Below are 25,725 nucleotides of genomic sequence, written 5' to 3' on the forward strand. Positions count from 1 at the left end.
AGGTGGTGATTTCTGTATGTGTGGGGAAATTGTGAACTGACTCACTATAAGTGGGCTTCAGTGTAACAAACATAAACATTAACTTTTCCCCAAACCTCTCAAATCAGACAAAACTCGTTGAGTTTTCTGGGCCCAGGGACTGCTAAATGCTAAGCAGAGGTCTAGATGGGCAACCACTAAGAATCCCTCTGGAAACCAACGTTGTCAAAGGAAACAGAGGAGCTGTTCAATAAATGTATTTCTCCTTTTATTCATTTGTTCTAAGATTCTTATTTGGATTAACTTCATACCAGCGTCCCTAGCCAGTTTCCACAGAGATGCCAATAAACCCAATAAAGCTATCAATAAAGTCCAAAAAAAACCCAAAGCAAATAAACCAGGAAGACATGTTTTGTTAAGTTTGAAAATAAACCAGCTGAAAGGGAAGTTGACTGGGCAGATTTCCTTAGGCTAGTTAGGCATCCTTCAGTCTCGAAAGACTATGGTGACGTGCTCTGTATGGAGGACTTGGAACAGCGTCTAGTGTGGCTGAAGAGGCCAATTCGAGAGGGACCATCCCTTCCACACTGAAGACAAATGCAATCTGTCCCCTGTCCAGCTCCCTGGTTTTGCTGCTTTCATGACTGCCTCTTTGCCTCAGCCTGCTGGACAAGGGTCTCTTCAAATTGGGAGAGACCCTGATGCACTGCCTACCTCCAGGCTGAACGGTCAGATGTCAGGGTTTCCCATCTGTTGAGGTCTATTCCTAAGGCCTTCAGATCCCGCTTGCAGATATCCTTGTATCGTAGCTGTGGTCTCCCTCTGGGGCGATTTCGCTGCACTAATTCTCCATACAGGAGATCCTTTGGGATCCGACCATCAGCCATTCTCACGACGTGCCCAAGCCAACGTAGATGTCGCTGTTTCAGTAATGTTTCCATGCACTCCTTAGGCAGTGACTTTGAAATGGAAGTTGTCAACATGAAGATTCACAGGGATTCAATTCTATCTTCATATCTATGGGGATTAGAAACATGCATTTAAACATGTGAACCAGGAACTATAAGAGTCTGTTCCAACCTAAACAACCAAGATTCTCCTCAAATCTATCAGATATTGGTTGAGGTCCTGTAGCACAACTAGATGGACAACTCAGTGTTGGGCACACTTAACATTCAATGCTAAAATGTTAAGATCAGGGGAGGGTGGTGGCTTTCTCTCAGTCCTGCCACCTTCACAGGTATGCTTGGTAGGGACCCGGGAGAGGGCCTTCTCTGCTGCTGCTTCCGGACTTTGGAACTCCCTCCCACAGGAGGCCAGGTGGGCTCCATCTCTGTCATCCTTCTGCAAGCAGGCGAAGACCTTTCTCTTCAGGCAAGCCCTCCCTCTGTGACTGGCTACCTGAGTGGGGTTTTAAATGGATTGTTGAACATTATTGCTTTGAATGTGTTTTTGGTATTGCTTATGTTTTTAATACGTTATTTGTCTAATCCTTTTGTATTTGTATACTTACCCTTGTTAGCCTTAAATACTGTCTTTTCATGATGTTAGATACCTTGGGTCCTTTTTAAGGAGGAAGGGATAGATAGATAGATAGATAGATAGATAGATAGATAGATAGATAGATAGATAGATAGATAGATAGATAGATAGATAGATAGATAGATAGATAGATAGATAGATAGGTAGGTAGGTAGGTAGGTAGGTAGGTAGGTAGGTAGGTAGGTAGGTAGGTAGGTAGATAGATAGATAGATAGATAGATAGATAGATAGATAGATAGATAGATAGATAGATAGATAGATAGATAGATAGATAGATAGATAGATAGATAGACAGACGGACGGACGGACGGACAGACGGACGGATGGACGGACGGACGGACGGACGGATTTGGAACTGCAATAGTTGGGCAATAGATGAGGCAGATTCTTGAGGCACTGTTGCTGGTGCATTGCGCAATCAGTCATGCTGGGGATGTGGGACCATAAGCATAATTGCACAGCATATCTCTTGTGGCTGGGTGTAACACCTGGTGCATTTACACCATTGTAACTCTGTGTAATGTTATGATGGTGTGAACAGGATGCTAGCCTTTATTTAGCATATTTTTTTAATTATGTGGTCTGTAGTTTATTGAAGCCTAACCCCATGGTGCTACAAGATGCTTCACAGTAAGGGGGTTCTTAGATCTTGCCAACAATATCCAAGCAACCCAAAAAGGAGCACACAGAATCTCCCTAGCGTTTCACAAATATTGTGTGCAAGAGAGTACTATTGGTGGACGATGAAATATGAACCACAAATAATGCTACAGTACAACTGAAAACAAAATTAGTTGAAATGAACTGTGGTCTTAATCCAGTTGTTAGACCCAGCTATGGCAGACCCACTGAACCAAATTGTAATTCAACACTTACTCAAATCCCATTGTCTGAATAGGCCTACTCCAGCTAGGACTGGTGATTGGGTTCAGGTCAATCTGGATGAGTTTGGTGTATGAGTCAGAAAAGAATAGATTATTGCTGAATAATTAATATAATTAGATGCTGCTCTTCATATATGTTGGGATGTCTGTCAATATGTTGAGCGTGTTATGGCACTGAGCATATGTGTGGGGGTGGGGGATAAATTCTGATTAGTGTAGAATACAGTGTGACTCTTATTTCTCATGACTTGGCAACTATAATTTTATTAATGTAACCTAAAATCACATTAACCTTTTTTTTTTGCAGCTGCATCTCATTTCTGACTCATGTTCAGCTTATGATTGACTGCATCAGCTTAAGACCCTTTTTGCTGCCAAGCCAGATCCAGTATCTCCCTAACTGAAAGATTAGTTTATGCTGCAGAATGAGATGATATTGGGTCCTGAAGGTATTTCTAAACTATAAAACCTGGTTTGGCATTATGCCCATTTAATTGACATGGGTTTCTCCCAAAGAATCCTTGGAACTATAGTTTGCTGAAGATGATGAGCCCTCTTCGCTAAGTCCTCAGATGCTTTTCATTGTAATGACAGTTCCTGAGGGATGCAGGATGATGATTGCAGCCGACTGAAGTCATATTTTCTGAGCAGGATAAGGGCCGAAGGATGAGGCTGCCGGATAGATGTGTGTGCATTTACCTGGACGTTTAATGTCAAACAATAATGCACATTTATTTATTTATTTATTTATTTATTTATTTATTTATGTTTGTTTGTTTGTTTGTTTGTTTGTTTTTTGTTTTTGTTTTTGTTTTTGTTTTTGTTTTTGTTTTTGTTGTGTTCAGCTTCTATACTGCCCATCTGGCTACAAGGTCACTCTGGGTGGTTTTAGAATAATACAAAAAAAATTAAGACATACAGCAAAGGACAACTATCAAAATAAACTCAATTTTGAAGGGGAAACAAGCACAAATCAAAAATCTAAAACCAAAATAAAACATACACTGTAAAATAAAATCAACATTCATATCCTGTAGTTACTTGGCGTCTACGTTGCCTCTCATTTGATGATCTGAAACCCCAGCGTTGTTTAGCCTCCTCCTTATACCTTGGATAGGCAGCGCTGAGGGTGAGAGAGCTTCAGATTATCTAAGCACCTCCTCCTGAGGTCATTGCAAAAGGACTTCCGGATTCATGGCACATGTTTTTAGTCTCATGCTGCCGAGTCAGCATAGCCTGTGAACGCCGTCTTGCGCTTCTGTTTTCCAAACATGAAAGCTTACACAGTACTGCACAATTAACTACACACACACACACATATATGGTTTTATGTGTGCTTTGGGACATTTCTTTATTTATTTTACATATCTATTCCTTCTTCCTTCCAATAAGACTCAAAGCAATGCACTCGATGCTTAAACTGACTGATCCAAGGTCATTATGGGCACCTTATGGTTCACTGGAGACTTGAACCGGCGTCTCCCAAGTCCCAGGCTTGGACTCTAACCACTGCTTCACACTTTCCCCCTCATACATTTGCATGAGGGTTTATCGTTTTGGCAACATACTATGTGGCAACTAAGACTCGGCATGTGTCTCTGAAATAGCAGCAAATTCTTTCACTGCTCAATTTCCCCCCTTTCTCTCTCTCTCTCTCCTTTGTTTCTGTTGGGTCTGTTTCAGATTGTAAGCTCCTTGGGGCAGGGATTCATTTTTCTACTTCTTTAAAAAGTGCCATGTATTAAGATGAAGCTGGGTTGTTGCTGTTGCTTCTTGGTGTGTGTGTGTGTGTGTGTGTGTGTGTGTGTGTGTGTGTGTGTGTGTGTGTGTGTGTGTGTGTGTGTGTGTGTGTGTGTGTGAGTCAGAGAGAAAGAGGGAGAATCTGTACATATACGTGCATGTATATCTAGGACATATAGAAGCTATATAAATCCTTGAACTGTATAGCAGTTAACGTTCTCTTAGGATCACCTTAAGATGAAGTATAGGGAAGAAAGTCAACCCACACCTCAAAGTCACCCAGTGGTAAGATATGTTGCCTTAAACGTTACCCTTGACATGTTTTTATCTGGTCCAGAGTCTCTTCATATTCTAGGGGTGCAATATTTCTGCAATAATTTCCATTCTATGCATTTAGCTGCCTTATCAGATTGGTCAGCAGAGTATGGAAAGATCCTTTTCTATATCAAATCTCCCAGAACCAAGCTATGAGCCTGGATACTAGCCACTTTGGCTGGGAGGCTCTGGGAAGGAACGTTTCCACACTCTGACTACTGGACCATCCAATCTAAATGAACCGTCTAATCCTGCCTCCCCAACCTGGAGTCCTTCTGTTTCCTACATCTCTTGCTTTGTTTATAAACCTGTCAAGAGTCTGAGAATGTCAGAAGGTCCCTTTTGGAGTCCAGCCGGATGGGCTTATGGAGAAAGGCTTTCTCTAGTATTCCCTCCAGTTGCTGAACTGCATCTTCTTATGTGCCCTCAATTCATTTCCAACTTACGGCAGCCTTCGTTGAGTTTTCAAGATATGTCAGATCCACACGAGTGATTTACCCTTGCTATCCCTTATTGAGTTTCTGTGGCCAAGCCGACATTTGAACCCAGGTCTCCTGAGTCCTTGTCTATATCCACTGTACTACACCAATTCTCCACATGAATTGCTCTAAAGGTTTTCAAAAATCTTCTAAAGGTTGTAGTCCGTTCTTAGATTTGCTGCTTTTAGGAAGGATTTGAAGACATGGCTCTTCCAACTGGCCTTTTACACGGTTCAGATATTTGCTCATTATTATTCAATATTTGCATCGTCTTATTTTTTAGCTATACAGTTGGAATGCAATACCTGCAGGAGAGAGCTTCTATAGAAACCCTCTCCATGGACACACACACAAAATTTTGAAGTTGTGAATGCTATACATAGCATTGCCTCTGGCCTTCTCTAGTGGCTAGTTCTGATAAGTACACCATTGAAATATGTATAAATATGCATTTCTGTGTTTTTAAATTTAACATTTTCAGGCAGCAGACAATTGAATCCTTGGATGAGAATCCCGTGGATAGGGGTCCTACCGTATTTTACTTCTCAAATGGTTTATAGGGATGTCATTAGCTGCTGCTATTCAGTAGTAGAAAGGTAAGACTGGAATGTACTATAATAAATAAGGCTAGAAAACATAAAAGCATCTTGATTGGAGATGCTGAGAGCTGAAAGGGGGACCTTCAGTAGACAAAGCAGGTACTCAGCCTCCAGCACATGCAACTTTCTCTAACTTTTATTTCCAACAAAAGAGTTGTGGATTAACAGCTTCCTCGCATTCAGCTGGTGGCCCAAAGGGTCCGGGGTGTGATTCTGTACTCGGGATGCGGGGTTTGGCTGCGCGTGGGCACCCTGACTTGTTCTGGTGTGAGCGCCCAGTGTGGATTTCGGGGTGTGTTATGGTTTTGAAGTTACCATAGAGCCATGTTGCATTGATTGGGGGTTTCCAAATCTACGGATTAGGTCCAAGCGATCTCCTCTCTCTTTATGAGCCTGCTTGGGTGTCAAGAGCATCACAAGAGTCTTTTCTCAGTCCAACAGAGGTGCATTTGACGGAGACATGGGAGAGGGCCTTCTCAGTGGTCACTCCCAGACTTTGGAACTCCCTCCCACTGGAGGCCAGCCTGGCCCCATCTTTGTTGCTCTTCTGCAAGCAGGCAAAGACCTTTCTCTTCAGGCCGGCTTCCCCTGAGTGCCTGCCTGCCTGAGTGGTGTTGTTAACTAGATTGTTGTGCCTTAAGTCCTTTTTAAAGAGAATGGCTGGGTAAAAATATTTTAAATAAATACATACAATAAACAAGCAAATCCATCTGATATCTACTCTCTCTCTCTCTCTCTCTCTCTCTGCTTGTGTTCACAGTAATTTTCTGCATTTTGATGGTTTTTCGGTGGATCTGACATACAGGAAAGGCTGGCCTGTTGAGAATTTGGGAGTCCCTGTTTCTTGCTGCAGGGGTGTCTGGGGGGGGGGTCACCCATCTGGAGGCCTGTGGCAGAGGACGAGAGATGCCAGACTCCAGGTTTTGCCAGAGGCCAGAGAACTTGGCTGATCCTGGAGGCGATTTTGGAGGGAGGGGGAGGCTCCCTGTGTGTGTGTGTGTGTGGGGAAATCTCAGGCTCTTCTGAATCCTGCGGCCCGCTGTGGAGTTGCTTCAGCAGCCTGTGTCGATGGGGCTCCGGAAGGGGGGGGATCCCCGTCCCCGTCCCCCTGCCTCCCTTTCTCCCCACCTTGTGCAAGGTGAATTCTGCAGTAAAAGGGGCGGGGCCTGCGGGTGGGCCGGTGCGTGGGGGAGTCGCCGCTGATTGGCTGCCGCGCCTGCCCGGGCTCAGACAGCAGAGGCAGGAGCGCGCCCGGCCCCGTCCTTCCGCGCCTGGCAGCCGTGGGCGCAGCATCTCTCTGGCTGGGGGCGCCGGCAGCTCCCCCCCTCCTCTCCCCTCCGTCTCTCTTCTCTCTCTTCTCTCTCTTCTCCCTATTCATCCATCCATCCCTCCGCCTGCCTTGCCAGCCAGCCACCCCCCCCCCCCGGAGAGTCTGGGTTAGCCAGGCTGAGACGCCAAAGCCGCCAAGATGGGGGTAAGTAGGACCAATTTCTCTCTCTCTCTCTCTCTCTCTCTCTCTCTCTCTCTCTCTCTCTCTCTCTCTCTCTCTCTCTCTCTCTCTCTCTCTCTCTCTCTCTCGTGTCTTGATGGCCACCCAGGCGCGTGGAAATGCCCGGAGAAACAGGGACGGAGGGTCGATCTGCTCTGGGCAAGAGCAGGATGGATGCCGCTCCTTGTAGGGCGTCTGCTTACAGGCTTGGGGACGCACGTGAGCGCGCGCAGACCCGTGTCTTTTTAATCCCCCCGTTCTGTCTCTAGATCTCTTTCTTTTATCCCCTCTTGTGTCTCTCCCCCCGCCCTCGAATTTCGCCTGCTTATGTTTCCGCATAGACACACGTCTGGCGCCCCCGGGGTAGCACCTTTGGCACGTCTGAATCCCCTCTGTTCCAGCCTGCGGGGTGGCTGCCGGGAGGAGGGGGAATTGGCACGGGCAGGGAGATAGATGGGTCTTATGGCGCTCGATGGGTCCGCTCGGGAGCGCGCGTCTCCCTCCCTCTGCAGCCCAGCCGGAGCTGGTGCCCGTATGTAGCGCGCGCCCCCCCCCCCTCGTCCCCAGCGGGGCCGGTCACCTTCTTTTCCCCTCTAATGGCTCCCTACCGACACGCAGCTCATCCTTCTCTCTGTCCTTGGGAGCGGGAAGACGCCTCCCAGAGCAGACGGAGGGGCCCTTCGAGCGCCCCTGCTCCCTGCGGGCTGGAGAACCGGGACGCGGGGCACCCGCTTCGCCATCCCTTGATTCTGCCTCGCGGGTTGACCGCACGTGCGATCGGTGCCTGGGCGCCCGTGTGTGGGGGTTCACATGGCCGGAGACAGTAGGGAGTGACGGGATGTGAGATTCCGTCTCTGAAAGGGACCAGACCGTCCCTTTTTACCGCTCTCTCTCTCCCCCGGTCCCCCCCCTTCCTTCTTATTAGCCCGGAGGTGGAGGTGATCGCGGCAAGATAGTTGTGTGTGTGTGTGTGTGTGTCCGAGTGTGTGTGTGTCCGTGCCCCCCTCTCTGTCCCCCCCCCTCCACCTTCTTTTTGGCGTGTGGAAAGATGTTCCATGTTACGTCGTGGAAAAAAAAAGGCTTGGCAGGGCACAGATAAATTACATTGAATTAAATAAAATAAATAAACGCTCCTTCCCTATGGGTGGAAAAAATGTCGGTGAAGGAGAAAGGGTGAGCCGCGGTGCTGGAGGGAGAGGAACTGTGAAAGGAGAGAGAGAGATGATGATGATGATCAAAGCCAAGAAGGAGGAGAAAAGATAAGGAAAAAAGAAACGGAGGGGGGGAAGGAGGCGAGAAGACAGAAGGCAGCGCCGGCGAGCATTGCAAGGCGCCCCAAAAACCAGCTCAGGCGAGGGGGGCGCTGTTCTCCCCCCTTATTGATATTCAGGAGCTGTTGTCTTCTGGGGGGGGGGAGGCTGCGGCAGCATAAGACGGCTGGCTTCCACCCCCACCCCCCGCACTGCCGCCCCAGCGATGCCGTCTTGGGGCATCAGAGCGGCTGGGCTACGGAGGGGCCAATGCGCAGACAAGCCAGGGCATCGCTCCCCCCTTCCCGCTGGCCCACCCGACCTGACTCCAGCCAGGGATGCTGAGAGGAAGTTGGAGAGGTCATGAGGGGGGGCGGCGGCGTAGGAGGCTTTTTCTGTATCTGTGTGCGTTCTGGCGTGGGAGGCGGGGGTGCTCGCGTGCCAGCAATATCTGGTCTGATTGCCAAGGATCTTCTCGTTTCTCTCACAGGAAGTGGCAGCCATAAAAGGGGATCGGATGGGATGGGAAACCTCTTCCCGTTCTCCTCCCTCTCTCTCTCTCTCTCCCCCCCCCCCGCATCCTCCCGCACAAATGCAATTTCTGACGGTGCCCAGGATCAGAAAAAGGCCGCGCATAAATGGACCTTCTAGACTGAGGTGTCCTTTATTATGGTGGTGGTCATTATTGGGACGTGGGCGGCTGGAAAGAGGGAGAGAAGCAGGTTTCCTGTAGAAATTCAGGAGGAGCGGGGGGGGCGGGCTTATGAACGGAGAGGGATGAAGGTATATGTGGGGTGGGGTGCGGGGGAGGGCTGAGCAGGGTGTGTTGTGTGCGTGCGCGTGCTGGTGGTGGGTGGGAGGGGGAGAGAGGAGGAGGCGAAGCATATGGCCAGGGAGCAGTTAATCCGCCTTTCTTTGCTGGCAAGGAGGGAGGGGGGGACGTCAGGGGGAGCGTCCACCATTGCAGCAGCTGTAACCTTGCAAAGAGTCAGGAAGGAGAGAGAGAGGGAGGGAGAGAAGCGGGGGGGGGGTGAGGGCGGGGGCGTTGCATTTGGGAGAGGAAAAAGGAAATGCTCTTCCCCCGTCCAATCGAGAGGATGGGGATTCTCGGTGGGGAAGGGGACAACCCCCCCTTTATTATTAAGTTTCCCTGGAAGAGATAGCGCAGGGAGAGGGTGGGTGGGCTGGCGCCCCCAGGCTGTCCCTTTAGCATCCCCTGCTTGTGAGCGATTCCCTCCCAGGTTAGATCCCCCACCCCAGGGACCCCTTTGCCTGCCTCCTGTATTTGGTGTCTGCAGCTGGAAAGAGAGAGGCTACCTCGTCTCCCACTAGCTAGCCATTCTGCTGCACAGTGGGGTGGCTGGGTGGGGGGAGAGAGAGAGAGAGAGAGAGAGAGAGCGAGAGAGAGAGAGAGAGGCATCAAAGCGCCAGGAATGGGGAAGAGCCTTGTCTAACTTATATTTTAAAAACCCTCCTCCTCCTTCTGCCACTTCTGGGCTTCACCTTAAATTTCCACTTGGGAGACTTTTCAGGCCTGGAGGAAGGGACTCTCTTGCTCCCTGTGTGTTTTAAGGTTCTGGTTTTGGAAAGCCACCCTCCTCTTTCCACCCCCCCCTCCAGGCCAGGCGTGTACCCATCTGTCTTGTCCGAGCTGGGTCACCCTGACCCGGTTGTCTCTCGCCGAGGGCACCCTTTCCACAAACTGCTGTTCCTGGCGGGGGCGAGACGGTCTCTCAGGGAAGGGACCCGCTGGCCCAGGAGGTCTTCCTGCTCTTCCTCCATCCTCTCCTCCGCTGGGCATGGGCCTCTGCGGCGGGTAGGCCCTGCTGCAGCGCTGGCGCGACGCCAGCCATCGCTCGCTTCCTTCCGTCGCAACGCTGCAGAATAGAGGGGGGGGTAGCAGCGGTCCGGCCTGGTAGAGATGAAGCATCTTGTGGGGTGCTCAAGGACCCAGAGACCTCTTGAGCTCAGTGGTCCCCTTCCAAGCAGCCTCCTAGCGATACCTAGATCTACTTTGGAGTAACTGGTAGCCTATAGACCCCTCTCAGGGAAAGAACAGCTGGCATCAATCCACAGGGCAGAGTGGAAGCATCTCTTTGATTGACTAGGTGACCATGGCGTCGTCTCAGCCCTTCAGCACCCCCTTGAGTTGAAAGGACAATGGGATGTGAAACTAGAGAATGTACTGAAGATTCTTCCTCTAAGAATTCACAATACAGTATGCTGGCTAAACAATGGGATACTTAATCCCCCCCCATATTGCATTACAGCATAAACCCATGTGTTTTTTGGCACGCACGCAAAGATGAATGTGGCTGTCTTTTTATGGGGAGGGAAGAGAAGTCTTTCTGAGTCCATTCCCCCTCGTTTTCGATGGAATAATGTGATAGAATAAGGGGCGACGTGGATAGATATGCACATGTGATCACACAGATCTGCAGGCAGGGAAACCAAATACATTTAGGGTGCGTTACATATATATTAGGGATTGTGTGTAAGGTGTATTCGCACCTTGTCTTTTTCTGTACTTGTATGCAGGTACGGCTGTACAGATTAAAAGTGACCCTGTGTGGGCTTCTATGCGTGGCCTATGTGTGTCTCAGTGTGGGATCTGTTCACCCTAAGTGTGAAAATGGGACCACTAAGAGGGGTGTGTGTGTGTGTGTGCTAATTATGATGCACCTGTCTGTTTGTGTGCCTAACGTGGTTTGGGTACAGTCTGGACTCATGTGGTCTACTGGCTCTTTCCAAACATCCCAAAATTTTGGCAAGGATTTAAAACCACCGCAGGCGTTCCTACAGGAGCAGAGTCAGTGAGAATGGGCTGTTTTGTCTCCCATTGCTCTCCTTGAGGAGGGGTGATCCCCAGCTGCTGACATGAAGCAGGGTCCAGCATTTTCACTCTCTCTGGGAAGGACATCTCAAGGTCAGTCAAGGTCATGACATATACTCTTTGGGCCTTGAGACATACATTTATTTATTTGTTTCCTTTACATTCATGTCCTGTCCTTTCTAGCTTCTGGGTAGTGGCTAGGCCTGGCCTTGAACATTAGGAAATGATCGGTCCTCTCCAGTAGAACCTCTTCTGTCGTTCAAAAGGTGCCCCCTTCCAGTACTTCATCTGCAATGGATGATTCCTCTGACCAGCAACTGGAAGATGGAAGGGGATATGAGATATTTGCAGAACAGATGGCAGTTTTTCTACCATGATAGTATGGTAGAAACATTGTCACCTATAGCATTCACCCTCATCTTTTTCCTGTCCTCCTGTAGTATAGAATAATTTTTAAAAAAGTGCTACGTGAGCCACGCAAGTGGTATTCTATTGGTCGATATAAATAGTGTAAGTAAGATTAAACAGGTCTTGCAAGTTTTTGAAATGCTTTAGAAACCTGCAAAACGTATTTGAGCATAGTGAGAGAAAGATTTTTTTTTAAAAAAATGAAACGCAGGAACCACAGTCTCTGAAAAATCTAAAAAAGATTTAGACCTTTTTAAATCTGTCCTTGGCCAGACTGAGCAGGTATTGGCGGAAGCAAAGGCCAGAATAGGCTACCTTGCAAACCTCCGATTCCAGCAAGTCTGTGGGAACTAATAGATGACCCTAATCTATAGGTTCGGTCTGTCAAAACAAAACAAAGAGGATCGAATAGTTCGAAACATATTCCTGCAAGAAGAGACAGGCAGATACCAGTATTGGGCCTAGTCTGGATGTTTTTCCTTTTGATCTATTTTGTCTGGTGGCATGACATTGTGACTCCCCAGCTATGAGAGAATTCTTCAGCTGTGAGGAAAACGAACTTTGGATGTGCTCAGAAGCATCCTCGCTCATTCCAGAAATCCATATCTGGCACAGGAAATAAATTCTGGCATTAAACCTTGTTTGCAAATTGAGCCTGCAAAGAAATTTTACGGTCACTCAACAAATCTTTTGCGTATCTACTTTCAGTAATGGCTTCTCCCTACCTTGTAAGGCAGGCCAAAGATAGATTGAGGGAACGAGGCTTAGAGAGAGCCCAAGGCAGTCCAGTAAGGTCAGCAGCTTAGTTCACAGATGCTTCTCATAACTCCCGTCCTACAGTAGCTTCCCAGAAAAAAAAAGTCTATTTGTACCATGGACGTATGCAAGCAGGTGGCTCTTGGGGGCTTAGAAACCTCGCATGCAAGAAGCTGGAAACCGATGCATGAGTTGACCCAAAATCAGCCATCCTGCATTCAGCACACCTGAAGTTCCCAACATTGTCTAGAGCAGTGGTCCCCAACCTTGGGCCTCCAGATGTTCTTGGACTACAACTCCCAGAAGCCTTCACCACCACCTCTGCTAGACAGGATTTCTGGGAGTTGAAGTCCAAGAACACCTGGAGGCCCAAGGTTGGGGAACCACTGGTCTAGGGAACTGCACAGACTGTGTTGCGACACTGCTGAAGAGGTGGCCTTCAAAATCATGGACATGTGTGCTGAGGTTTTGGCGCAAATGGAAATGGACGGTTATGGGAGCTGAGGTCTCAAAAAAGGAATTTCTCTAAGCTCTGTGTATGGGTATGCAAAAGTTACATTATACAAAGGCAAACCATCATTCTGTCTAACTTGACACTGTCTCCTGGGCCTGTCAACCTTGGACTGCCTTTATGATAAGTGCCTGGAATTGAATTGGGGGCGCTATGCACACAAATAATGGGTTTTGCTAAGAAGCCACAAAATCGTTGGCTGCCTAGCATGATGCCAGGAGGGTGCAGTGGCTGCACCACTGGATTGGGATATGAGATAACTAGGTGCAGGTGAGCACTCTGAGATATTACAAGGTTTCCCTTGTAAGATTTCACATCTCATTTTGGATGATCCTGGAAAAGTCCTCCCAGGATTTTTCATTGGAAAGCAGAGTGGGGCAAAGTTACTTTTTTGTTAACTTCCAGAATCCCCAAGGGAGAATGATCTATGGGGAGAGGGGAGTGGGGTTACAGTCCATAACAATTGTATGGACTACAACTCCCAGTGGCCTTCCAAGCTGGAAGGATTCTGGGAAGTGTAGCTCAACCCCATCACCCTTAACAAAACCCCAAGCTCCGCACTCTGGTAGGGGAGAACGTGGTGATCCTAACGGTTAGAGGATAGTTTCACCCATTGTTACACCCAGTGGTCAGAATGAACCCACAGACTGAAAGAGAGAAAAAGGCCATTAAAAAAGAGAGATTCCTAATAGAGCAACAATAAACCACAGACAAATCAAAGCAATAAATAAATAAAGCATGAAAATAAAAATATTGCAGGAATTCTTCAGTCCAATGCCTGTTGAAGTCAATGAAACTGTGATTGATTCACTTCAAGGATCTGTATCAGTGGTTCCCAACCTTGGACTCAAATTCCCAGAAGCCTTCACCACTAGCTGTGCTGGCCAGGATTTCTGGGTGTTGTTGTCCACGGACATCTAGTGGAGGAACCACTGATCTAGATAATCTAACATTTTGTTCCAGCCGTGACCAGCCAAACTTGTGGATGCTCACAAATAAGGGGAAGATGTTGGCTTTCCTGTTGTGTTCACCCATTGTAATCAGAGGAATACTGCTTCTCAATATGGAGCCATTGATAGATCTATCCTCCATGAATTTGTATGATGCTTCTTAAACGGAGTGAAAGATATTAGAGATTAGGGCATGATGCATTCTGTAAACAAATTAAGCTCGATGTGAATGAGGTCCTGCAGTACTTGTGGAAAATGTATTCAGGCTTTAACTTTGGCAGGTCTCTTAAGGAATGGAATTGTACAGCTGTGGAGCATCCATCAAGAAGATACTGCCCCTTCCCACCCTTTTATGGCTGATTTCTCCATTAATAACTCCCATCATCCTCAGCTAGCATCGCCAGGTTGAGGAAGCATGGGGTAGCGATCTCTGTGATAAAAAGATCAGGATTCTTGATAAGGATTTCTCAGAAGGACTCTTGAATCTTTCGGTGCAAAAAGGAGATGTCTACATGCCTGCATTAAAGGCATCATCCACCGCATGTATTGCCCCAAGTGTTCTCTACACAGTTAAAGTTTAGGAACAAACAATTCCTATCTGAGATGCCTTATTTTTATTTAATTAGAAGACTCTAGTTTTGCTGGACAGTGACTATTCCAGAGTTTACCCCTAATATTATAGGAGCTGTCCAAGGTCCTGAAAATAAATTCAGCACCTTGGAGAGATCAAGTTGGCAGATCCATTGCCTTCAGAAAACTGGTATCACCAGCTGCCATATCTACGTAGCACGTGGTTCAAGCTGCCCTTGAATGTCCTTGAAATGACCCAATCGAGTTCATTTTCTGGAGGGACAGGTTGTTGTTAGTGGGAGCTGTCATCTGGATATTGGGAAACCTTAGCAGAATGAAGTGACTGTCTCTAGGTTGAAACCTTTCGTCTCTGTTGATCTCTCTTCCATACAGTATGGGCGCTCAGATAGCTATCGCGTGGCAACCACGCAAGACAAGAATGATGACAGCTCCTCGCCGAAGAAGACCAAAGCACAGCAGAAGGTCCGAGATCTGGATGATCTCAAGAAGGAAGTGGCGATGGTGAGTGATGAGCAGACTCCTATCCTGGAAGTCTCCTTTGCATATTTCACAGGTGGCTGTTGGGGGGCATCTAGCTTGGTAGCAGCAGATGTCTGAAGAGCTTTGTCAACGTGGCAGAAGAAGACAGCAGAGCCCCTGTAATGTCCACCTATTTTGTATTTTGCAGACGGAGCACAAAATGTCTATTGAGGAGGTGTGCAGAAAATACAACACAGACTGTGTGCAGGTACAGAAACCCTACAAAGTGGTTTTTTGTGTGTGTATGTGTTGTGGTGCTATATTTCTGTTTTTCAAAGACTGGGGGTGGAGGGCAGCGCATAGCAGTCACCCTTCCGTAGCATGACGGATCTGGCTGAAGCCACGGGCAACTTGTTGAATGAATGGGGAATGCTTTCGCCAACATTTCAGGGCAGTGCCCCCATTTCAGTTCTGAGCTGCCGGTGGCTGACGGTTGTGGAGAACAGTAAACTAGCAGAAATCACCAGAAAAGGACCTGGCGTTGGCTGAGCAGAAAAAAGACAGACGCAAAAGAAGATAATAATTTGTCTTCTGGATACAACTTGGACCTGCTTAGGTGCCACTATCAATCATTTAGAACAGTGGTTCTTAACCTTTGTTACTCGGATGTTTTTGAACTGCAACTCCCAGAAACCCCAGCCAGCACAGTTGGTGGTGAAGGCTTCTGGGAGTTGCAGTCCAAAACTCCTGAGTAACCCAAGGTTAGGAACCAGTGATTTAGAATAATCAGGAGCTGAACTCGTAACATAGAACACTTCCGAACTTTTAGCCTCCATCTCTCCAAGCATTTTGGCCATTATATTTCTCTTCCTTCCCCTCTTGCGCTATGGCTGCGATGCAGATGATGCTAGAATGACTTTGAGCCTTGTATGTGCGTGGGTGGCTGGTGGGTGGAGGACAGCAGGAGGAGGAGAGGGAATGGCCATCAACTAGCCTTCTCCAAAGAACCACCCTCCAAATGCTTTTGACTACAACTCCCATCATTACAAGCCAGACACTGGTTGATGGGGGGGGTTGCAGTCTGAAACCTTTGGTGGGTGCCATGTTGGAGAAGACGGCTTGCGTGCCTAATGAGTTCTGTGTCTCGGGAACTTTGATAGGTGAGTCAGAGGCAAAACACAGATTGGTTGTCGGAAGGCATGAGGATTAAGCTGAAAAGATGAAGATCTGAAAGGAAGAAGAGGTAATGAGGTTGTCAATAGTGACTCTGGAGACATTCTGATTATTTCTCTTCCTCCTCACTAGGGTCTGACCCACAGCAAAGCTGCAGAGATTCTGGCCCGAGATGGCCCTAATGCACTTACCCCACCACCCACCACTCCTGAATGGGTGAAGTTTTGTCGACAGCTCTTTGGGGGTTTCTCCATTCTCTTGTGGATTGGGGCCATCCTTTGCTTCCTGGCCTACGGCATCCAGGCAGGGACAGAGGACGACCCAGCAGGGGACAACGTGAGTTGTTGTTGGAATTGCGTATTTAGACTGAACTTCTTTTTCTCTATGGGTAATTTAATTGAAAAAGACAAATGTCTTTTCTGGGTGAAAATTCCAAGTTCTTTTCCTTTCTTTTGTTCCTGCCCTCTAACAGTTGTACCTCGGTATTGTCTTGGCTGCTGTTGTCATCATCACCGGTTGTTTCTCCTACTATCAAGAAGCCAAAAGCTCTAAGATCATGGAGTCTTTCAAGAACATGGTGCCCCAGGTACGGGATGAACACAAGGAGTCAGTTAATAGGATTTCTAAGCACCCAACAGCTAAAAATTGGCATTCCTGTGCCAGTCTCAGAGATGAAGGTGAATGGTAACCTCTCTGCCTCATACTGCATCATGCTCTCACATGTCCAGCTTTTTTTGGTGAAGAAATAGGCCCAACTTATCTGGGTTTCTCAGACACATCAAGGCATTTTTTTAAGGCTTGGCATGATTTAACACAGTGACCCTTGGTCCATGGGCTATAATGCACATTGTGCTTTCATTTAAATCCTGTAGCCATGTCAAAATAACATCAGAACATGTAAACATTGAAGGATGCCAAAACAAAACTGAAGGATTAGGAAAAAGCACTGCTAGGGAGAAGTTTTACGTGTCTGCTACTTTCCATTTCATTCACGCAACTCTTCAGTTGAGTATAGAAGGAACTGACTTTTCGTAAGTTAAAAAAAAAAGACAGACTTTTAAAAGTACAATCAACCGTAATCTACAAGGATGATAGACTGAAGAGTCACAGAACACTTGCTTTAGATTATGTAGCTCAAATTCTAGATCTAAATACAGATTTACCCTAAATTACTGTATCTATGAACAAGTTCACTGCACATCCATTATCCTGTGTGTAAAGTGGCAACAGTAGTAATGGGGCATCTTAAAAAGTTGTGAGGATTGATCAGATGGCATATTGACAATTATTGATACAGTTAAGTGTGGGGCTTTTCAAAAGTTTGAGTGATACATATGTGATAAATAGCAGGGGGGGGACCTGAGTCACAGGACTTGCATTGGTGATTCAATGCAGACTTGACTTGGCCTTTTCTTTTTCAATGACTCGGACTCAAGTCGCCACTTGGAACCCACCCACCCCACCCCTTTTTTCTGGGCAAAAAAAGTTTATTTTTGATAGAGACTTAGATTTGGAACTCAGGACTTGGTACCAAAGACTTAGATGCAGACTTGGGACTTGCACCCAAAGATTTGCTGACATCCCTGGTAAATAGTAACAATATGAACCTTAAAAGTTCTATTGCTGTATTTTTCCGTGTATAAGACTCCCCACTTAAGAAACCTAAGTGGGGCTTAGCAAGTGTAGGGGGAAAGGGATCAAAGCACTACAGGATCGCTTTGATCCCTGCTTTCCCCTCCACTTGTTTTTGTTCTCTCCTCAGCTTACTTACGTGTATAAGATGACCCTCAATTTTTAGGCTAAAGATTTTAACAAAAGTATAGTCTTATACATGGAAAAATATGGTACTTCCAAGTGTCTTGCAGACAGTATTCTAGGTAGTGCATTTTAGTGGAGAGGCATCATTGAGAAATCAGAAAGTCTGCCTATGTATTTAAGCTTGTCCCTGTTATCCCATAGCAAGCCCTGGTCATCCGGGAAGGAGAGAAGATGCAGCTTAATGCCGAAGATGTGGTGGTTGGTGATCTAGTAGAGGTGAAAGGAGGAGACAGAGTGCCAGCTGATCTAAGGATCATCTCAGCTCATGGCTGTAAGGTGAGACCTCCAGTACTGTCTAGATTTGAGCCTGTGTTCCTGTGAACAGATTGTTTGCCTCCAACATTTGGAGGCTCCTTGGCCATTTGCCAAGTCATCTCAATTTCTCTCCCTCATTTTCAACCAAACCAGAGAGAAGGTTCATGTTACTGGCGGCAGGGTTGTGTAACGCACAGCCGTATCTTTGCATGGGATTCGCTTGGCTGTGGAGGCTCTCTGGATCGGGGCCAAAACATGTCTGTCTGTGTGGGCCATTCTCCTACTTGATATCTTCCCTGCCAACCCCTGCAGGAGAACTGTCAAAATATTACATTCATCCAGACCCTGACACTGAAGTCTATCCTGAAAGTTAAACTTTGATATAAAGAAGAAATTCAGAAATTCAAGCCATGTTCTTGAAGTCCCCTGGATATGGCACTAGGAGTGAATACAAAACTTTTGCAAAATTGATAATCTCACATTGCGGTCTTTTCTGGATTTCTTTGCATTTGTTGCTGTTGACCTGTCCGGTTTGAGAATCTGAAGATCTCATATGTAAACACCCACATCCTAATTAAAAAATGATTATGATCTGGGTGGAAAGTTTTCAATCACATTTGTTCCACCACATGAACCCAATGTGTGGCATTTTCTTTCCAGGTGGATAATTCTTCCTTGACTGGTGAGTCAGAGCCACAGACTCGGTCCCCTGACTGCACTCATGACAACCCTCTGGAAACAAGGAATATTACTTTCTTCTCTACCAACTGCGTAGAAGGTAAAAGGACTCTCTCTCCTTGTGTGTGTGTGCGGTGCTGAGGGGCTGCTGAAGAATAATTTAGGCAACTTATGAACTATAGCTCCCAAAATGTCCCAGCCAAGCATGACCACACTGGTGCTGTAGGATTCTGGGACGTGTAGTCCAAAATGTAAACATTCGTCCTCTATGAAACTTGGCTGTAGGGCAGCAGATTATATTAAACTGGAATGTGCTCATGGACCCTGCATCAATCACCAGCTTAAATTAACGTGATGGGTCATTTACTCTCAGCAAAGAATCCTGGGAGCTGTAGTTTTGTGAGTGGGGGACAGAGCTAGGACATTTTAGCAATAGCTCTGAAGCACCATGAAAGCAAAAAATGATCAAAGGGCAGCTCAGGGGCTCCATGAGCTTTCTGGTGTATTCCCTCCCCAAGCCTCTCCCGACCTCTACACCACAAAGACCCCATTAAAAAACCTCTAAATACAAATCTTGCCATTCCATAGATTCCTGGGGGCAGGACATGCATGGTGAGGGGGACCGAATTTCATCCCCACAATGGCTGTCTTGAAAGGTCTTTCTTGAAGACCAGAAGAGACCAGCTGAACACTTCCTGTTTCTAAATAAATCAATCTAAAACATACAAACTGGGACAAAATTGATAATGCATGCATAATTTGCATATTTGGCCCCTTCTTCCAAAGCTGTTTTTTGGGTGATCTTTGGGACAAGTTGACTGTGAGTGTTTGTGATGCTGCCAAGTTCTTGTGAAGGGCAGAAATTGTCCCTACCCCCTTAGAAATTGCCGATTAAGGGAATTAATTTGTTGAACTAGAAATGTTGAATAATCTAATTTGTTGGTTAATCTGTTGATTAGTTTTTAAAAAAAGAACTAGATTATTAAAATTCAAACTACAGTGGTACCTCGCAAGACAACAACCCCGCTAAATGACGCATCCGCATAACGATGACTTTTTGCGATCGCTATAGCGATTCACAAAACAGTCATTCCAATGGGCAATTTTCGCTGGACGATGATTTGGTCTGTGCTTCGCGGACCGTTTATTTGGAAGATGACGATTTCTACAGCTGATCGGCAACTTCGTAAAATGGCTTCCCTATGTTTTCGGGACCTATGCTTCGCAGGACAGCCATTTTAACAGCTGATTGGCGCTCACAAAATGGCTGTCCTATGGGTGATCTTCGCAAAAACGACAAGGTATTTTCCCCATTGGAACGCATTAAAGGGGTTTCAATGCATTCCAATGGGGAAATGGTTTTCGCATGACAATGATTTCGCTAAACAGTGATTTTCATGGAATGGATTATCATCGTCATGCGGGGTACCACTATAGTAGAATATTTATTGCTGAACATGACTGCAACAAGTGGTCATGACTATGAGGAAGAATGACATGCGTTGGTGTTTTAACCATAAAACAAGCAAATTCCAAATGAATGGCTGAAAAACAATGAATTAAGGTAACAACAATTTATTCTGAACAGATTATTTCCAAGCGGTGGGAACTTTCAATAGCCAATGCAGTTAAGCCACCTTGGGTCCTCTTGAGGATAAAGGTGTGGTATGAATATCATAAATAAATATTAATAAAACTCTTATGCAAACTGCAGTTCCCAATATTCTTTTTAGATGGTTGTGACAAAAACAAGGTGTTAGGAAGCTGTCTCATAACAAGGTTATAGCACGGTCAATGCTTGGCTGGTTAAAAGGCATTCCAGGGCTTTAAGCAGTATTCTTTATTAGCCTTATCTGGAGATCCTTCGTATGTAGATGGTAGTCTTCCATCTTATTACTAACAAGTGCCAAACCTTCTTAGCTTCCAAAATGAGAACTAGAGAGAAAATATTCCAATCACCTTGAAAGAAGGATCCATATACTCCATAGAGGAGTTTTGTATATATTCTGTCTTTTTATAGCCTTGCTGGTCTGCGACCGTAATAAAGAATGATGATGATGGTGAAAATCAGATGAGATCAGTTTGTTCAGAGCAATATACAGTGGTGCCTCGCATTACGACGTTAATTCATTCCAGCGAAATCGCTGTATAATGAAAATGTCGTAATGTGATATTAAAAAGCCCATAGAAACGCGTTGAAACCAGGTTAATGTGTTCCTATGGGCTTGAAACAGTGAAGATCCTCCATAGCGCGGCCATTTTCGGTGGCTGTGCAGCGAGGAATCCGTCCCAGAAAACAGCGGGCATCCATTTTGTTTACCCGGCGGCCATTTTGGAACCGCCGATCAGTTGTTAAAAAATCATCGCTTTGTGAGAATTGGTTCCCGAAGCAGGGAACTGATCATCGCAAAGCGAAATTCCCCCATAGGAAACATCATTTTGCGATCGCTTTTGCGACTGCAAAAACGTTGATGTCAAGCGGTTTCATCGTTAAATGGAGTGCCCGTTTTGCGGGGCACCACTGTAGTAAAAAACAAAATGAGCTTAAATTCAACGTAAACTTGTAAAATAGAGATATGCCCATGGAGTCCTCTCTTACCCCACCAGGCACAGCACGTGGGGTTGTCATTGCTACTGGAGACCGCACAGTGATGGGCCGAATTGCCACCTTAGCGTCTGGCCTGGAGGTTGGCAAGACCCCCATTGCTAGGGAGATAGAACATTTCATCCAGTTGATCACTGGCGTGGCTGTCTTCCTGGGTGTTTCCTTCTTCGTCCTCTCCCTGATCCTGGGCTACTCCTGGCTGGAAGCTGTCATTTTCCTTATTGGCATCATTGTGGCCAACGTTCCCGAGGGGCTTCTGGCGACTGTCACTGTAAGTACCACGGGCTGATGGGGCAGGAAAGTGTGGGAGAAGGGAGCTAGTCCAGATGCGGCCTCTGCATTTCCCTTGGAGGCTTCTGTTCAAAAAAAGAGGAAGGAATCTAGGAATGGCCCAGAAGTGCCCCAGGTCTGGCCTTGGGAATAGATCCCAAAACAGAACAACAAGAGATGTGAAAGATGATGAATCTGAGAAGTCTTTACACACAATTGGAATTGTCCTTACTATGGTCCTTTGCTAGAACCAAGAGATGGGCGAATTAAGTTCCTTGGAGAGCCTTCATGTGATCTCCCTCCAGCCTGGTTTTGCATCCTCCAGTCCTCCTTTTCGCTCAGCCCTCCCCCAAAAGGCCCAATTCCAAGAAAGTGCCAATTCCCTTCTCAAATGAGTCAGAGCCTTCCCACTTTCCTTCCTTCCTTCCTTCCGTCCCTCCGTCCATTTTGGAGCATTTGTGTGTGTGTTGGTTCCCGGATGTGTTCAGTAGTTGACGCAAGCTGTACACCCAACTAGGTCTGCCTGACATTGACCGCCAAGCGTATGGCTCGCAAGAACTGCTTGGTGAAGAACCTGGAAGCTGTAGAGACCTTGGGCTCTACCTCGACCATCTGCTCGGACAAGACAGGGACCTTGACTCAGAACAGGATGACTGTCGCCCACATGTGGTTCGACAACCAGATCCATGAAGCTGATACCACTGAGGATCAGTCTGGTGAGAGCAATTTGTTTGTGGGCGCGTGTGTGATCAAGTGCTCCTCATCAGCCTTGGGAGGGTACAAGGTTGACATGCAAAACTGTAAGAAGTTGAGACATTTACTCTTCTTGGGTAAGGAAGAATGAGAGGGGAGAACGTTCTTCCTAAGCTCTTTCTAAGATCTTCTCATGCTCTCAGCAGTTGAGTCCAGCCCTGTCACCTGTTTGATCACGGAGCCTTGCATGCTTACTCTTCCATCTCCCTTTTCTTCGTAGGAACGGCCTTCGATAAGAGCTCTGCCACCTGGGTGGCCTTGTCCCACATCGCAGGGCTTTGCAACCGAGCTGTCTTCAAGGGAGGTCAGGAGAACGTGCCCATCCTCAAGGTCAGAGCATGACACCCAGTCCTCCATGAGAGATTGTGAGGGCCAGCGAGTTTGCTCTTAGACAGAAAGTCAGGTGGCTAGGCTGAGACTTTCTCGAAAGGCAAACGTGAGCAAATGGGGTTTCACATCCCTTGTCCCCTTTCTGCCTGACAACAACTTAGTGGTCAACACTCAGAAGAAGATGAGATTTTGAGGGGAAGGGAATGGTGGCTTATGGCAGCAGTTGGGAAACTCTGCCGTGAGAGACAGCTGAGCAAAGAAAAGTAAGGGATGAAGAAGATACTGTGAAAGGTCCGATTGCTGCCACCATTTTAAAAAATGCCCTTTTCTCTTTCCCCACAGCGTGATGTAGCTGGAGACGCTTCTGAATCAGCCTTGTTGAAATGCATCGAACTCTCTTCCGGGTCTGTCAAGCTAATGAGGGAGAAAAACAAAAAAGTGGCTGAGATCCCCTTCAACTCCACCAACAAATACCAGGTATCAGCTGTGAGAGGGTGGCCTTGTTTCCCCTCCCAATGGCGTTATCCTATTCAACAACATTGGGGCGTTGCATACAAATATAATATTTTCCTGCAGCTGAGCTGTTGGAAGAACAGAGACAGACCGCTTACGGGAAGCAGTGTCGTTAATAAACTCCCTCAGGGTCCTCTTTAGTCCTTATTCACACTCTCTAGAAGCTTCTTCTGAAGGCATTCCCATAGAAATGGCATTTACTCGCACCACATCCAAATTTATTTATAACACTTCATCTCAGCACCATCCTGCCTTCTAGATTCTTCCATATAACTTTACTCCTCATCCAGAAGATATAATGCTTTCTCTTCAGTTCCTATAGTTTTCCAGAACATTTTCCCCCTAGTGTGAGGGATGTGGTCTTACGTCTTGTTCAGCTTACAACGGATGAACAAAACTCTTAAGAAAAGGATTCATCTGGCAGCATAAAGGGGTGACCTGGTCAGTGAGTGTAATTTGGACACCACGTCCTTTAAGGCGAGAAGTTCTGTCGGGAAATTCATTGCCTTGTCAGACATCCCATCCAGACGAAGCCGCCCTTAATGGGTCTATCTTCGCACGTCAGTTATTCAAGAACAGCCTTTTCATTTTGTCAGGCTGTTCTCCCCTCTGTGTTTCAAAGGAATACAGAGTCAAATCTCTGAGCTTTTCTGTGCTTACTGCCTCACGCTTAGACTACAGCCTTTGTGACAAGATGGCCGACAAGATTATGGCTTTCTTGACAAGTGGCTTACATGGAGCTCTCAAGCAGTTTAACAACGCAGCAGCTTTGGCTGTTCCTGGATCAGAGAGTTAGATGCCTAGTACTTTTCTTGTCATGAAACCCCATCCCTGGTTACAGCTACTTCCTAGCCCACTTTCTCAAATTGGAGTAAACCTATGCAGTGGTGTCTACTAGATTTGGTTTTATTTTCAGTGGAGGGCTGCACAGTGGTCTGTTAATATAATCTGTGTGCACAGCACACACCATTAAAACATCATGCAATTGTCTGGGAACAGAAAAATAATAAATACATCTAGGATTCTTGAGGGAGGAAAGACCCCCCTTTTCCCTCAGCAGATACCTATGCACATAAAGTGGTTGGAAGTATTGTAATTCTCCAACTTGAGTGAACAGACAGATAACCATCATGCACACAGATGCCATAGTTATTAAAGCAGTGGTTCCCAACCTTGTTCTCGGAGTAAAATTCACTACTCGCCGTGTTGGCCAGGATTTCTGGTACCTGCAGTCCCAGAACATCTGGGGACCCAAGGTTTGGAACCACTGTATTAAAGCCCAAGAACATGGCCTCTTCACCTTCCAAAACAACCCATGACAAAATTTATTTCATCATAGCTAGAGAAGAATTATTCTCTTCAGATACTCAGAACTGTTCTATTCTCATTCATCTCTGGCAGCAGATGTCAAATGCTAGGCTACTTAAGGGCTTCTAATATAAGCAGAGCATAAAGGCGCTGCCTTTCCCCCCCCCCCCCTTTCTATTTGTCCACAACATTGTGTGTTCACTCAGGGAGGATCACACTTCAGCACATTTAGGGCTCTTGACCATTGGCGGATGAACAAGAATTCTTTCCATCCATTGCATCTCTCTCAATCTTTCTTTTTAAAAAGTTAAGCGAGTGGTCAACACCATATCCAAAAACAGATAATTCTCAAACACCCTCCCCTTGCAAATCACTTGAAAATTTCTGGGGGGACTTCTAGGAACATAGGAAGTTACTTTATACGGGAGTGAGACTACTGGACCATCTGCTCCAATATTACCAACTGGCATCAGCTGTTCAGAGTTTCAGTACTATTGTTTTCCTCTCCCAATTGGGCTACAATAATGCTGGCAAATGTTGAAGTGGCAGGAAAAGAGGGGAAACCAAATATTGACTCCAGAAGGGAAGACACAACCTTGAGTTGAGGAGGGCTGTTAAAGACAGTACATTTAAAGATAGTTCATTTTGGAGGTCACTCACTCATATGGCCATTATAAGTTGTAGATAATTTGTTGGTACCCAACCATAACAAACTGGGAGATCTCTAATATTCCTTGGTGTTCTTCCAACTCATTACTAACCCAACCCAACCCAACTTAGTTTCCCAAATTGGACCCAGTTGGATGTGTTTACGTCGAGATGGGGGTTCCTTCGCAAACCACAAAGCTATTTTCGTTTGGATTATACAAATCAAACATACACGTAGCTCACATTTTAATTGCCATAGCTTTCCCTTTCTAATGGAATCACCTGCTTTTGTGAGCAAAGCTCTACAAACATCAGATGTTAAAAGCGTCCCTTCTGTTTCTATATTTGGGACTTGAGGGCTCCGATCAAAACAGCTTTCATCTCTGGCATCAGAAAAACACAACAACGGTAGATCAAACAGAGCTGAGTGTTCATCTTCTCATCTGTTCTGCAGCCTTTCTGCAGACCATAATTTGAAAACTCCTGACATATATTAATCGATGTTGTGTACCCTGTGAGTAATTTATTTCCATTTGTCTGGCTTAAATGTTCCACCCGTAAGAACATGCCTCGTGTAGCTTTCTCCAAA

At 46.3% G+C, this 25,725-nt stretch overlaps 1 protein-coding gene across 1 annotated transcript in view; it reads left to right on the forward strand.

The window, feature by feature from the left end:
* The first annotated feature begins 6,796 nt into the window (after positions 1-6,796).
* Positions 6,797-25,725, forward strand: part of ATP1A3 (ATPase Na+/K+ transporting subunit alpha 3) — a 39,081-nt gene continuing 20,152 nt past the window's right edge. Inside the window, exons 1-11 of the mRNA XM_072980307.2 lie at positions 6,797-7,012; positions 14,699-14,827; positions 14,994-15,053; positions 16,091-16,294; positions 16,431-16,544; positions 17,918-18,052; positions 18,692-18,809; positions 21,317-21,585; positions 22,102-22,300; positions 22,558-22,667; positions 23,010-23,144. Coding sequence (XP_072836408.1) covers positions 7,007-7,012; positions 14,699-14,827; positions 14,994-15,053; positions 16,091-16,294; positions 16,431-16,544; positions 17,918-18,052; positions 18,692-18,809; positions 21,317-21,585; positions 22,102-22,300; positions 22,558-22,667; positions 23,010-23,144 — 1,479 coding nt within the window. The 5' untranslated portion in view covers positions 6,797-7,006. The remainder of the gene's footprint in view (positions 7,013-14,698; positions 14,828-14,993; positions 15,054-16,090; positions 16,295-16,430; positions 16,545-17,917; positions 18,053-18,691; positions 18,810-21,316; positions 21,586-22,101; positions 22,301-22,557; positions 22,668-23,009; positions 23,145-25,725) is intronic.

This window comes from Pogona vitticeps, chromosome 9, assembly GCF_051106095.1.
Source record: "Pogona vitticeps strain Pit_001003342236 chromosome 9, PviZW2.1, whole genome shotgun sequence".
Classification (NCBI taxonomy): domain Eukaryota; kingdom Metazoa; phylum Chordata; class Lepidosauria; order Squamata; family Agamidae; genus Pogona; species Pogona vitticeps.